We start from the raw sequence: 15,583 nt of genomic DNA, 5'->3' as shown, positions 1-15,583 counted from the left end.
GTCGGTAAAATATACGTAGTTACACATTTAAGATTTTTTTACAAATCTGACTTGGATATGGCATGCAGGTTTGTTCAGGATATTAGCATTAATATCAGATTTTACAAAACCCAAATAATGGGTGGAGCGAATGACTTTTGAAGTGATAGAAAAATTATCGAACAGAAATAATACTTAGGTGCAGACAAAAATTTATGAACGAATGAAGAATTTATAAGAAACTGAATATACAAAAAAATCATTAGACATTTTATTCAGTATATTTGTGTATAATTTTTTATAGGCATACATTTTTTTCAAACTAAAATCTCACACTTTGTTTCAAAAACAATGGTAAATATCTTGCGTTAATGATCTTGATTTTTCTAACTAACTTTTAACCTACTTACATATACAATGTACATACATATATAGTATTTTTAAAATTATTTATAATTACTTTTCGCGGCAAAAAATACATTTATTTTAATCTTATTTCTGAACACGTTAATAATGTATGTTTGGGATTTCTTCAGCTCTGTTTTGTTCCTATATTGATGGATTAGAGATAGCAAAAGCATTTTGTAACTATGTAACTCTAATGCTGTTATCTAAACACTCAAAATTTTTATGAAAAATTTTGTAAATTATAGTTGGGTATATCTAATTCCGTAAGCTACATTTTTACTACCAAACAAACATCACATGAAGTGGTTTAATCTGCTTTCTATATATTTCTTGATTTTGCTTTCATAAAATAATTTTTGAAAATTACGAGGTTGGAAAATTATAAATTTCGTAAATTGTCTTAAGAAGAAATTTGCCAACTAATACATGTTAAATACATAAATTCAAATCAAAGTGTTCAAAAAATGCAAATAAAAATGCTCATCGGTGCTGAAAGATTTCAAATGTTCTCAACAATAATTATCTGCTCTTAAATATTTGGGCAATTCTCTGTAACCAAAAAACCTAAGCCAAACAAAAGCACAAATCTCAAAGCTGACGCAAAAGTAGCAGGGGTGTTTTGCCAACACACGGAATTATGAGGAAATGAAACAGAGAGCGAATGCAGCGAATTCGCCGTCAGCGCCACAAGATGCAGACACACACCCCCAAAGCGGCACGCAGCAGTTGTAGCAGAGGTATCATCAGCAACAACAACAACAGCAGCCCACAAACGTAGCGGCAGTGCATTGCGTACGGAGAGAGAGAGCGTGAGCGCACACATGCAAAGAAGTGGCTTTCCGGCGCTCACGCACACCAGCACACGACACAACAGCTGAGCTGAAGCGGCTGCGAGCCACTCAAACGAACCCAATTGGCGAAGCAGGCGGCCTGCCCGCAGTGTGAGTGTCACGGGAGTGGGCAGCGCTGCTAGCGACGCTGCAAGCTGCAGTGTATCCACGTTCAACCGCAAACATTGAGTTTAATTCACGTACGCGAGTTCAGTTCGCATTCAACTGTTGTGTCGTGTCGTTCATCTGATTGAAATTGAATAGAATTAACGCCGACGAGAGTGTGTGAAGAAGTGATTTGCTTTGTGATGATGAACAGCAACCGTTTTGATTGAACGGCCAAAGCGACCGCGCGCACACATTTTGTGAATGAGTAAAGTAAATGTTGGATGCGATCTGTTTATTTTCGATGCGTTGCGATGTGATGTATGGCAACAGCCGCAGCATTAGCAATCGTGAAGCGCGCAACAAAGTTTGCAAAAAAAATAATTGAAACAAAAACAAACCAAAATTTGTATAAACAAAATAATTTTGTGAAAATTACAAACTGTGAAGCAACTTGTGAATTTATAATAAATGAGTTTCTTGCAAAAAAAGTGAACTACAAGTGAATGACAAGTCTGCATAATTATTTTGTTGGCGTGAAAAAAAGTTTTATAAGAAATCGGTGAAAAAGTGATTATTTATGCGCAACGCAAACGGCGAAAATCGATTTTCAGAACAAAACATAAAATATGTATGTATGTATGTATGAAACAAAAAATATATATAGCTACATATAGAGCAGTAACAAAACCGTATAAATAAAACTTAAATTAATGCGCGCAGAAAAAGCCAGCGCAGCAGTAAAAAGCTGTGAACAGCAGTGAACAGTGAAAAAGTTTCCAGCGCTGCAGCGCAACAAATTTGTAATTTATTAATTTATTACACTTCAGTTTGCCACCGTTGTTGTTCGCCTGCTTCCGCCAGCCACCCAGGCTCCTTTATGTACTACTTGTACAATAATTGTTGTTATTGTTGTTACTGTTGCCGTTGCTGCCGTTGCCATTGTCGTTTCGCAGGTTCCTTTTGTTTTTATTGTTGTGCACATTGTTTTTCATCGCTTTTGCTGCTACCGTGCATGCCGTAGTTGTTGCATATTACAAGTATAAGCGTGTTTACGCGCGCCTTACAAACCAAAACCAGCTCCTCAATCAGCCACCCACCAAACAACAAACACACAGACGCGCGCGCCCAGGTTGCTACTGCCTCAGAGATTCAGACTCAGCCTCAGACACACAGCATAACAGCCTTGATGCTAAGGACAGCCGGATGTCCTTACTTTCATACGCTCGCCTCATTATTATAACGGTTATGGTACATAGTTGTCGGAGCTGTGCGCAGCTTTGTCTGTACGTGTGTGCTTTTGTTTTCTTCGTAGACTGCGAAAGACGACGATCTTTGCAAACTTGCAGCCAGCCAGTCAGCCAGCCACCCAAAGGAGCCACTCAGCAGCGACACTGTGGAAATACATTTGTATACAAAGTGCTTGAGCCCAACCGGGCGGCAAGTGTATGAGGCCGCATTAAATACGCTGTCTTATAAAGTAGAAATATAAATAAAATAGAATCGTCTTCGTTTTTGGCTGAAAAGACGCTAAGAAAAAAGGAGGAGTGTGCCGTAGCAGCTAAGTTGAGTAAGTCGGATTTCCGACGCGGTCTGTTGTAATGCCGTGAGAGTGGGGCAACATTAATTAGTATTAACGGCGAGGATTGGGCTGGCGACAGTGTAGTAAACGGACAAGCAGAAAGGTTGCACATAGAGGGCACAATGATAAAAGTTGTGTGAAATGAAGTACACCAAGACAATAAACAGGTTTTGGGAAATATTTAGGAAAGAGGTGTGTCGACAGTTAAACGCTTTCGTGCGAGAGTTAGAAGTAGCTAGAAAACAGATCTAGCGATTATTTAGAGAGATGAGAATGAGTGTTTTGGAAGGCATTCTTGAGATGTGTTGGAAAGTTGGGCGGAGTTGAGTTTTTTGAAGAAAATTTGAAAATCTCAAATTTTATGAAGAAAAAATGAAAGTTTTCGAAGAAAATTTGCAACCGAATTGTGAAGTGATAATACCCAAATATTTAAATAATAATACAATGAAAAGTAGAGAAAACCCTTGAAAAACAAGTAACAGGCTTAAAAAATATTAAAAATTTTGAAAACAAAAAAAAAATTCTATCGCTTTGTTATGAAATAAAGTTAATTTCTTGGGTAAAATTATTTTTATTCAATTAGGGTTTTCACAAGTCTCATAAAGTTATAAGTTATAACGATTCGAAAACATAGCATTGAGAATTGAAAATGCGTAAGCTCATTTTCGTATGGAATCCAACAACAATTTTTTTAAACAAGTGTAAAAATTTATAATTTAAGATTTTACGATGCTTTACGACGGGTTGTGAGTACCCCAATTATTACATTTTTAATAAAATTTTTTTTATATGAAAATTTTTTTTATCAAAAGTTAAAATTTTAATATTGAATAATACATTACTATATAGCAAAGTTTTTTTCAGACAAAAATGTATATGAAATGCTTACGTGAATAAAACTTCTTATTAAATTTTTTTTTCGCTTCACATTCATATTTTCATATTTTTTTGTTAAACATAAAATTTTAATCATATTTTTTTCGTATAAAAGTTCCATTTTTTTATCTAAAGTGTTTGCTTTTGTCACACTGTGCGTGCCCACAGTAATTGGTTGCCTAACAAAGGAGAAGATAAACGAACGAACTGCCAAAACTTTGGTGCAATTTATTATATTTACATATATACATATATTTATATGCTATAAGCGCAATGTATTTGGAGCCAAACCGATACACACTCATAACTACAAAAATACTCACATTAATAATCGTATAACCACATACAAACATACAGTGTATAGGAAGGCACTAGTAAGGACTCAAAAAAATTTCAAAAAAGCGAAAAAATTGACAGTACAAATAAGAAGCGCAGCAACAAAAGCAATAAAGTAATAAAATTAATATAAAGCAGGAAAGTGGCTGCGCCATAGCATAGCGGAATTGCTTCAAACGGCAGCAGCGACTGTGGCAGCAGCATTAATAAATTAAATAAATAAAATAAATAAATACATGAAAGAAATTATTGACATACACGCCATCGCAAGGCTATGCCACGCCACCATGCCACCACGGCACTCCTTGGTGGACCCAGCAACCAACAGCAGTAACAACAACAGCAATATATTTTTATGTGTCTCCACAATTATTTATTTGTGCCAATGTTCTTTTACATACATTATTGTTGTATGCGCATGTGTGCGTGAAGTTATATAAATATATACTATACTTTTATATCAAATAGTAACGTGCGGCGGCATGTAGCAGTACATGCGTACATACATATATTTTAAATGCGCTTGTTGTGCGCTACATTATGCTGCGGCCACCCTTTGCCGCTCACTCAATTACTGCCACGAATTGTACGCTTGTACGCACGAATGTACAAATATTTGTATGTGTGTGTGTATGTATGTGCTACATACATAATTAATATAAATAACATTAAAATAAAATTAATAAATAACGAAGCAAAACAGCTGCAACAAAAACACCACCAAAATAGCCAAACGGTACGGCAGTAGCAGCAGCAGCAGCAGCAATAGTTCAGCAACATAATGCGTAGCGCTGCTGTACGCTTGTGCTCGAGATAAATTGCCCTGCGCTTGGGCGAGAAGGTGGCGGAGCTGCCGCAGCAGCAGAAGCAGCTCAATACACAGTTATGTGAATCGTATTGGTTTCGTGTGTTTCGAGGCGATTTTGTGTTTTGCGGCAACTTTTGCCTTTGCGGTCGCAGCTGGCAGACAGTTCACACCTTCTCGGAAAGCACGAGTAGCTATGTGCTGTTTGTTGCTGCTGTTGCTGTGGCTGTTCAATAAATGATTTTTATAGCATTCTGTTAGTTTTTTTTGTTTTTTGCCTTTAGTGTCTTAATTGTTGTTGTTGTTAACGTTACCTGAAATTGTGTGTTTGGGAAAGTTTTATGTGCATCCGAAGCTGGCGAACAACGTTTAAGGGATAACTTTTTATGATTTTGTCTTGGAGTGAAGGATATTTTCAGTATTCATTTATTACAAAAAAAAGCGAAATAAAAAAATTTTATTTTCAGGGTGCACATTTTTAAATATTAGGGTCGAATTTAGGGTATTTTCTTAGTATTAATTTTTTTTTTAAATACAACTTTTAGAAATGATATACATATGTAGTATGTATGTACATACATACATATACATATGTATAATGTAAAAGTAAAAAAGTGTTACTTAAAAAATTATACTTTAATCCAAACATTTACGAGATTTGCTTTTTGTCTTCCAATTAACGTTAATTAGATGAAAATTAAAAAAAAAATTTAAAAAAAATTTCCAGTAGGTTTTGATTGGTTTTGAATTTTGTAAAAAAAATTAAAAATAAATCAAAAAAAGGCTAAACATTTCAAAAAAATGTTAAATAGTTTCTTTTCTTAAGGAAAGAACATACTATCACAAAGTAGTCAAGGAAAATTCAGAATCTATACAGAGTTCAAAAAATTAAAATTTAGACTTTTAAATGATTTATCTAAAGTTTATTGAAATATTTTCTGATAATTGAAAATATGCATATATTTAACGTAAAAATCAATCGCCTTTTGAGAAGCTCATATATGAACATTTATTCACTTAAAATTAAAAAGAAATTATTTTTAAATTCAAAAACTATTTTTACCATTTTTGAGAGCAAATTACTGTTATTTTTTCAAAGTGTGAAAATTAATATACTTTTCGCTTTTTTATATCTTGAAAAATACAATGATATAGTTTTCGAAAATTAAGAGCAAGATTTTCGCTGTGTATATTTAATCTTTATTTTTCTCGTAACTAATTATAAAAAGGAATTAGAAAAATAACCGTAGAAAACGTCATTTTGAATACTTTTTGAAACAAAAATTCTTTCAACTTTATTTTGATATGTATTAAATAGAAAAACTTGCTTGGAACGAAAGCCTATTTAGAATTTATGTCTAGAAAAAGTGTAAATTTTTTATTAAAAATATTTTAAAAATTAAATTTGACCAATATTATTTTTATTTTCCAAAGAAAGTCTTCAAATGCCCAAAAGAAACCGATTCTGAATCAATTTTGAATAATTATTAATTTCGAACTTCTAAAACCCTCCCCGAAACCGCTAAGAAATTCCCTCCAAGTATGAGCTGTTAATTGTAAAGGGCAAGTCCCTCAATTTTTTTCTTATTATCAGTTAGAAAAATCTATACCTCGCTTCCAACTATTTGAAAAGAATATTTCCTTTCAAAGGTTTTGTAGGAATTTGAATACCTAACCGTTTAAAGATATTAACGGTTGAAGTTTCATTCTTTTAAGGCCAAGTTTCTTCTTATGAATTTTATATTTGAAAAAAATCATGATAAATCGGAAAGCTCATAGTTGTGTAGGAATTTACAGCTCCACAAAAATTGTCTCGTATATTTTTCGATTAAAAGATCAATGCCTATCAAACGAAAAACAAAAACTAAATTCTTAAATATTTTTTTCTCAAACTTTAAAGATCGATAAACTATTTGAAAAATGTGCTACACTTGCAAACAAGTGCTTAAAAACTGTATTATAATAAACTGAATACTGATATATATCACAAAAGCTATAAGCAAAACAAAAACCGAAGGTAAAATGGATATGACAAAAGACATTATTGACTACACACAAAAACACACCGAAACGGCCGATCGCTTAATTGCCGACTATCAATCGCCACTATCCGAGATCAGTGAGAACGGAGCAAACACACGCGCATGCGCCGCAGCCTCATTTCAGATTGGCAGCAATATAGTCGAAGCTAAAATCACAACAACAACCAACGCCTATAACGAGGTGCCGGAACAAACACCGGTCAACACAGCACACGCCGCGCAGCAACTCGAGCAGCACACATCAACACAAGCAGACGCTATGGAGCAGCAGCCGGCTGCTGAAACGGCGAATAGCATGTCGCTTGACAAAACCAGTGAAACAAATGCTATTGCAGCCGCCAAGACTGTAGGCGCAGTGGTGAGTGGTGATATAACGCCACCACCACGCCCCTTCACTACCAGCGAAGTGGTTGGCTTGAGTTCGGCACTTGATGATGATCCCGACTTGCACGTTGACGTGCAGCTACCCAAATCTCGTTCCCTACCCACATCGCCCGATCATCACCGACGCAGCTTGGACTCAGCTTCAGCAGAGATATTGACGCGCATGAATGCTGCGCTGTTTGGATTCGAGCAGCGGCGCGGTCTGGATGGAGCGATTCATATGCCAATGCGCATATCGAAGTTGACGAAGCAGTCAACACCGTTAGCGGCACGTAAGTCCATTTCGCCGCTCGGCTTGAAGTCGAAGAAGCAATTGGCCGCAGCCGCTGCGGTGGCAACAAATTCACAGCAACAGCAGTTCTGCTTGCGCTGGAACAACTATCAAACCAATTTGACAAATGTCTTCGATGAGCTGCTGCAGAATGAGTCCTTTGTAGATGTAACGCTCGCCTGCGAAGGTCAGTCCATCAAGGCGCACAAGATGGTGCTATCCGCTTGCTCGCCATACTTCCAAGCGCTCTTCTACGATAATCCTTGTCAACATCCCATAATTATAATGCGCGATGTGAGATGGGAAGAGCTGAAGGCCATAATGGAGTTCATGTATAAAGGTGAGATCAATGTCAGTCAAGAGCAGATAAATCCTTTGCTGAAAGTCGCCGAAATGTTGAAGATACGCGGTTTGGCGGAGGTGAGCGCCGGCAGTGGTCATGGTATGGCCGCACCACATCCTATGATGCCCGAACAGCGCATGACCATTTTCGATGAGGAGGAGGATGCCGAAAGCGATGATGATACAGAAAGTGGCGAAGATGGTTGCCAAAAGCCAAAACGCGCACGCATGCTGGATCCTACAATGGGCAAGGTTTTTCCACATGCTGCCGCCCTTGATCTAAATTTGGCTGCACAGCGTCAACGCAAGCGTTCGCGAGATGGTCTATTCACCGATAGCAATTTGTCACGTTTCGGTGCCAATGCTTCAATGCAGCCAACAACCGAGTCAGCGGAGCCCAATACGCAAACAACCAACGCTACCATTGACGAAACAAGTGGCGCTGATGCCAGTACTACCCCACAACAACCACCCGTTGCCGTGACCACATCCACCATTGTACGCAATCCTTTCGCTTCGCCAAACCCCAACACTACCAACAACGCCGCAGCAAATGCCAATCTAAGCAACTCACAGTCCGCCATTGCAACAGCTTCAGCACCAACGGCTGCCAGCTCATCAACACCAACGCTTTGCAGCTCAACACCGAGTGCACCAGACACACCCACATCACTTGCCACCGGTCACTCATATCGTCCACCATCTATGCCGTCGGCTAGCAGTCTCAAAGGTGCAATGTCTTCACCAGCCGCAGCCGCAGCCGCAGCAGCAGCAGCTACTGCAAGCGGCATGCCCTTGAATGTACATTCCAATCCCGTCGCCGCCGCCGCCGCAGCAGCTGCTTTGGGCGTGAATCCACATCATCCGCATCACCCGCATCATCATCATCATGCCGCAGCTGCGGCCCAACAGTTGGCCGCCCAACATCAGTTGCATGCAGCGGCGCACTCACACGCGGCTATGGCTTCTGCCCTGGGCGCTTCTCTGGCTGCTGGTGCTGGCGCAGGCGCCGCTGGCGCAGGAACCGCTGGGGCTGCAAATATTTCATCCGCGGTGGGACATCATGATGAGCTGGAGATCAAACCAGAAATCGCTGAGATGATTCGCGAGGAAGAAAGGGTAAGTGTTTATACAGTTTTATAAATAATTGGACAGTTTAAGAGGTTGTATTTTGATGAACTATTTTTTTTTATTAATTTGAAATGTCGCATTAATTGTTTTAAGCATGAAACTATTTGTTATTTTTGTCACACTAAATAAGTATATCTATCAGTATTTAGTCGATTTTGTTATAGTGTTTAGGCTATGTATAGTCAAAATTGAAGAACATATTATTAAAATGACTGTGATACACATATAGCTCTACATTCACTTCTACTATTTATGACTTTCAATGCTGTCTTTTATCACGGTTTTCTCATTGTTGCATCGTGCCCTAAGAATAACTTTTTTGTGTCCTCTTCATCCATTTAATATAAATACAAATTTATATCGTAGGCCTATTCAAAGCTCTCCTCAAAATATGGAGGCTTCCCAAATACATCTAAACAATAGGAATTCAAATCTTTTTATAAGTAGAACTTTGTAGAAAAAATGCTGTATTATTACATTAATTGTTCTAAAAAGATGGTATTCGAATAATTAGTAGGATTTTTTCTTGTATTATTAAGAATGGTGCTTCTTGTTCACGCCCAGGACTTTCGCTGAGGACAATAATGTTCCGATTAGTAAATATATGTTTTGATTTACTTTATCTCCATGTTCGGGTTTATTCTAAACATTTAAATTTGCCTTGAGGCTTGTAACACTTAGAGGAATCCGTTGGAAACCCTAATTATTGTTCATGACAATGGTACAAACACCGATCAGCATGTTTAGATCGGACCACTATAGTAGATAGCCACCTTACAAACTGGTCGATCAATGAATGAGCATGGAAACTAGTTTATTGAAGAAGGCAACAACAAAGTTTTTCAGTTGTATTCACTCCCTGGACGCCTCATAAAAGAGGTGTAATCGTCGAATAAGCCAGTACATTGAATTTATACCAGTTGCACATTCGATTCGCCACTCTGCAAGTTCTTTATGCCACTGAAGTATTAAAGTGTGGGCGAGAATACTATTCGTGCGATCTGACTGTGTACGACCTTTGTCGTAACGGTAACGGTTCGATTGGGAACAGCATGGAATTAAGCTTTCCAGAAAAGCTTAACCAAAATCTTACAAAATATATTTATTACGACTGCGTTCACTCTCAATTGAGGCACATTATAAAACCGCAGATAAGGCAATTAGTGAGCTAAAATGCACATTTAAGTATAATCAAGCTTAAATCATAAATGAGCAATTTAATTTGCATAAAACAAAGTAAAAATCAAATAAATTGCTAAATAAATAGAAATCATGCGTTCTTCTGTCAATATTTACTCCGTTTGCAAGGCATTATTCGTCTTTGGAGACATTTAAACGAACACAAGCACACAAACACACACACACACACTTTATTGTTATGATTATTATTTAGGCGAGTAGACATGTATTTCCTTGTATGCGTGTGTGTGTACGCACTTACATTAAATTCATTATGCAATTTTGTCATTAACATAAAATGAAAAAGTATTTCAAGCCAAGCGGCTGAATTTCTAGGCTGATTAGAAAATCAGCTAACTGAGCGACTGACTGCGCCTCTAACAGAGTGACTGTGACGTTTCGACCAACTGACTGACTGCTTGTTTGTCTTGTGACTTTGTGTGCGCCTAATACACACTAACGTCCTGTGCGTGTGTGTGTGTGCGTGTGCTGAACAAATACCGTTTGCTTAATAAGTGTTTTGAAGGGTGGCGCGCCGGCAGCGGGGGGTAGAGCGCTGGCGCACGTCTGTCACGGACATGTGGGCCACTAGGCTGCACTCAAGTTGCGCTTAACTTAACCAAGTTGCAGCTGGGCCGCGGCGCGCAGGTGAATAGGTCCCTACAAACTTGCAAATTTACACAAGTACATATACATATACATATGAGCGTGTGTTTGTGTTAGGCAAACTTGAGTGTTTGGCCGCGGTCGCAGGCACGCGTAAGTCTCCGTCTCGGTCTCCATCCGTGTGTGCTTGCGCTACAATGTGTGCTATGCAAATTTCCAATTTCACATTTACATAAATAAATGGCGAATAACTAAGTACATAAACAATTGCAGCTAAGCAAAAAAAACAAAAAAAAAACGACAACAACAATACACTAAATTACTAACTAATTTGCGAAAAAACGACAATAACAACAAAAACTCGCAATGGAACTGGGCGCTTGGAAAATGAAATAAATATACATGCATATATATTTATGTAATTTTCTAAGTCTATAAGTATGTTTATAATTGAAAAATCATTACCTGAACAATTTAAGTAAATTTGCAAATATTTTTACATTTTATTTGTTCGTACTTTGTATGCATAAACGGCGAATAATAAAATGTTTGTCATTTGAATGCGCCTACTTTGTTATGCACTTACAATAAATATGCGCCAATGCCGTAATTTTTAATAAAAATGCATTTATGCGTTGAAGTAAGCGCGGCCGCATGGCGTACAGCCGGATGGCTAAGGCGGGACGACACCTGTAATGCGCGAGGTTCAAGCGAAAGGAGGTCAAAAATAGGGCGCATACTGCGGATTAATATTGCGATGTCTGTATTTACATATTTATTTATTTACATACACATATGTATATGTACATGCGTCTTTCACGTGTGTATGTGCACAAATAATTTAACTAAAGGGCGAATAAATTGCGTATTGTGCGAACAGCCGAGCTCAAAGCTCGTTATTAAATGAAATGTGTAATGAAAATAAAATAAAAGCATCGTAAAGGGGTGGCAGTAGCCTGCATTTGAGTGAGCGCCAATTGCTTCTTCGCTTTGCAAGCTTTTCTTGCTTATAATGGCGCGGCAGGAAATTAAAAACACTATAATTAATTATTGAAACTCTTCATTACAACTAAAACGAGTATATTTGTGCAGATAAATGAGCGCTATTCTGCGGCGATTTGTGCTCACTCTCTTTTTGATTTCATAGCGTCTCAAGGGAGTGCGTCTTCGTTGCGGCTGTCGAGGAGTAAAAAACCGTTAAGTTAGGCTGCATCGAAGCTCTAATATCCTTCTCAAGCGAAATTCAGCATACAAATATCTTAACTAGATTTTGGTCGTTTAGTTTGTGTGGCAGCTATAACTTATAGTAGTTCGATCTGCACAATGTACTCACATAGCTATGTCGAGGGTAATAACTCACACCAATTTTACCAAGAATCCTATAATCGAACTGAAGACTCACTTTAGAAAGCGGCTGCTATTGCTTCGCGCCACAACTATTGCGCAAGTCCCTTAATACACCTTAAACAGAAATTTCGAATTGCAAATATTTGAAGAGTGTAAAAAATAATTATTGTAACTCAGTTTTCTAAGTAAACGTCTATTGACTTTAAAATTTAATTACATTCATTAGGTTTATTTCTTTATCCAATTGGAAATTGAACACATACCCCCCGCAATTGCTAAGCATCTGTCAGTATTGGCGCTTACTTTTGGCATTTCTTTGTTAATTTATTGAAAATAAATTAGAAATGTAGACAATAAAAATGTGCGCAAGCATTATGTATAAGCAAGCGTCTGCGGCGTTGCATGGACTTGCAAACAGTATGGTATATGGCCATAAAGTGGGTGGCGAACTGAGTTCGATGCACCGTTTGGCGTTAAGAATATAGCTAGTTGTCTGTGTGCCTGGATAATGTCTTCACTCGCTTGCACTGTGGTCTTACTCGCCATGTAAGTCGGCAAAATCGGCCAAAATATTTCGGAAGTTTTTAAAAATGCGGGTGAGAATAAACCTGGTTTTTGGAGAGAATTATTGACCCCGCAAAATAGTTCATTTTTTATACCTTCTTAGATATACATTGTTGCGAAGCAATGATAGAAGAAATAATATTTTTGATGATAAATTCGATTTTTTATGGCAATTTGAATTGTAAATGTTTTTCAGAGATCTTGTTAGATCGGCTATGATATTAAGGAAATCTATAAAGTTTCAAAATTAATCTCTGACTCTCTGATCCCCTAAATATGAATAAATTACAATCGACTTAAAACTAGTAATGAAATCAATAGACAAATTCACAAAAATCCAATTTCTTACTTATACGTGTATACAACCCCTTAAGGGAAAGTTAAGTTCATCTGGTAGGCTCGTGAGCCACGCGTAGGTCAGTTTTGGTCCTTAGCAATGCCAGATAGAGTGCCGTTACTATTTGAGAGATCTGGCTTGTTGTCTCAAGACCTTCCATCAACTATTTAAGTTTAATATTTTAATATCATAATCTGTAACTTTTGGTTGGTTAAAATTTTTTACACCGAAATCCGTCTCTTAAAAATATGGTAATCTTTAAGTAAAAGTACCCTTTATTGGTAGATTAACAGACAGGGAGGGATACCGTTATAAACGAAAAATATGTTATGTGTTCAAATATATTGCAATTTAATATTATATTAAGTAGATTTTAGTAAGTACTGTTACACTGTGCTTGGTTTTTCTTAGAATTAATATCAAGACAAAGAAATTCTTATAATGCAAAGAATGAACTTTCCGACTTAATAGGGTGGTAATGTAGTCGCAAATGCAGCGAGAGCAATGAACACAAAAAATACGAATGCATACAAACACACAGCCAGACAGATATATACAATGAACCTGTACATATGTACGTATGTACATATGTATTTATAAATTCTTTTGATGCCTGTGCTACATAAATACACACATATGTATGTATGTAAAAAAGTATGCGTCCAAACTTGTATGCTTGAATTTGTAGGAAGACGTTGAAGGATCACGAAGTCAAATCACCAGCAAACCAAGTTCGGAAGATGGCGGGTGGTAGCTGTTTGCTCCAAAAACACAAATATACATGTACAAGTAATAAAGTTGCTATGTATCCACACGAATTACTTATAAATTTTGTTAACTTGTTGGAAGCAATTGTGGAAGTGCACGCGGCGAGTTTGTGTCGTCCTTCATCAGCGCCTGCTAGTTTTCTCCAATTTCGCTCGCAAATTTCTCACATTACGGTGTACGCTCTTTCACGCTCTCTTTGCCTTTTAGTAGAAACACGTTGCTGCCACTTGAGCTTGACTTGCCAGTCGGTAACAGCCACTTGCAGCTGGTAGCAAATTTTGGCGCACAAAAACACATTAAACGCTCACGCTTGCTTAGCAGCACCCTACCAGGCGACAACACAAGCGCCGTGCTTTTTGTTCACAAACTTCCGCCAACAACGCTTCTTAGTCAATTGTGTTAGTCATGCGAGCACACACACACACACACGTGCGCGCTTGCTTGCTACGACTTCTGCCCGCCTGTTGCGTAATGCAATCTACTACGGTTTTTCCAATACTACACACTCAAGACACCATACAACAACAACAGCAAAGCTTGTGAGACGCTCGCTCGTTCATTCACTATAAATTGATGGCAAGCGCCGACACGCGACGAACCAACATTTATTCGCACAAGAATGTGTTCACGTGTGTGTGTGTGTGCTGGTACAAAATTTGACTACCTTGCTGCTACTGAAGAGTTCACACTTGCAGCGCGTAGTAAAATTGGTGGCAGCGCGCGCTACTTCACAACGCGTCCAGATACGCCGCGCCGCGCCACGCCACGCCACGCCACAGCCGTTTCATTCATTCGTTTTCATTCACAAAAACGAAAAATGTGAGCAACAATAACGTCAGGCGCACACAGCTTTACATGTGGGTATGTGCGCACGTGTGTTTACAATTGTAGCAACAACAACGACGACATTAAAGGTTACGACTAGAAGCATTAGCAGCTGTTAGCGGCCAGCGTTGACGCATTGGCAGCAAGCGCGCAACCCCACAAGTAGCAGCGAAGCGAGTTAAAAGCAGAAAACATTACAAAAACATTAACACAAAAAATAAAAGCTAAATGCCAAGTGACGTCACCTTGCCAACTGTCGCTGTCGCAGCGTCTTTTCGTTGCCTCATCTACGGCGCGCGTTCGTACGAGTGAAAACAGCGGCAAACATGCAAACACAACGGCACACTCACGCATATATACATATATAAAAATGTACAAACATCCAATGTGTTATTGCTTTTGGGAAGCTGTTTCTTCGCCTTTGTTGTTGGCTTCTTTTGTTTGGTTCTTTATTCTCGGGAGCACACCAGTTCGCATTTGTGGCTGCCCAGCATTTTCATCTGTGCACGCTGGCATTGTTGTGACTTCGCGCTTTGTTTACATTTTTGCTTGGCCTGTTCGGCGGTTCGCCGTCGCCGTCATCGTCGTTGTCGTCGTCATCCACTACTTGACTTCCATTAGCTGGCTGGCTTGACAGGCATGGTTTGGTTGGCTTGTTGCTTTTCAGTGCTGATAGGTCTGTCTGATAATAAGACAAGTCAGCTGACAAATCGACATTAAAGAACGCAGCGCGTCTGTCCGTCTGTCAGGCTGTCAGTCGTCTGCCAGTTAGACGGTCAGTCAGCGTTGCCTTTGTTGTGAGTTCTTTGACTTTTTCGCTCTTTGCTTTGCTATTTATTTTATTTTCATTTACTTTTGATGAAAAT

The 15,583-nt window shown here is 38.3% G+C and overlaps 1 protein-coding gene across 4 annotated transcripts in view; it reads left to right on the top strand.

Annotated features, from left to right (window-relative positions):
- Window positions 1-1,445: 1,445 nt before the first annotated feature.
- Window positions 1,446-15,583, top strand: part of LOC126761226 (protein bric-a-brac 2) — an 87,209-nt gene continuing 73,071 nt past the window's right edge. For 2 of the 4 annotated variants that reach the window (XM_050477215.1, XM_050477212.1), the window contains exons 1-2: window positions 1,446-2,125; window positions 6,822-9,079. In XM_050477215.1, the coding sequence (XP_050333172.1) occupies window positions 6,944-9,079 (2,136 nt within the window). In that variant the 5' untranslated portion in view covers window positions 1,446-2,125; window positions 6,822-6,943. The remainder of the gene's footprint in view (window positions 2,126-6,821; window positions 9,080-15,583) is intronic. The other 2 variants (XM_050477214.1, XM_050477213.1) reach the window with 2 other exon arrangements.

The sequence above is a fragment of the Bactrocera neohumeralis genome, chromosome 6, assembly GCF_024586455.1.
Source record: "Bactrocera neohumeralis isolate Rockhampton chromosome 6, APGP_CSIRO_Bneo_wtdbg2-racon-allhic-juicebox.fasta_v2, whole genome shotgun sequence".
In the NCBI taxonomy this organism is placed as follows: Eukaryota; Metazoa; Arthropoda; class Insecta; order Diptera; family Tephritidae; genus Bactrocera; species Bactrocera neohumeralis.
Note: the sequence above shows the minus strand (reverse complement) of the source record. Positions and strands in the feature narration are given on the sequence as shown.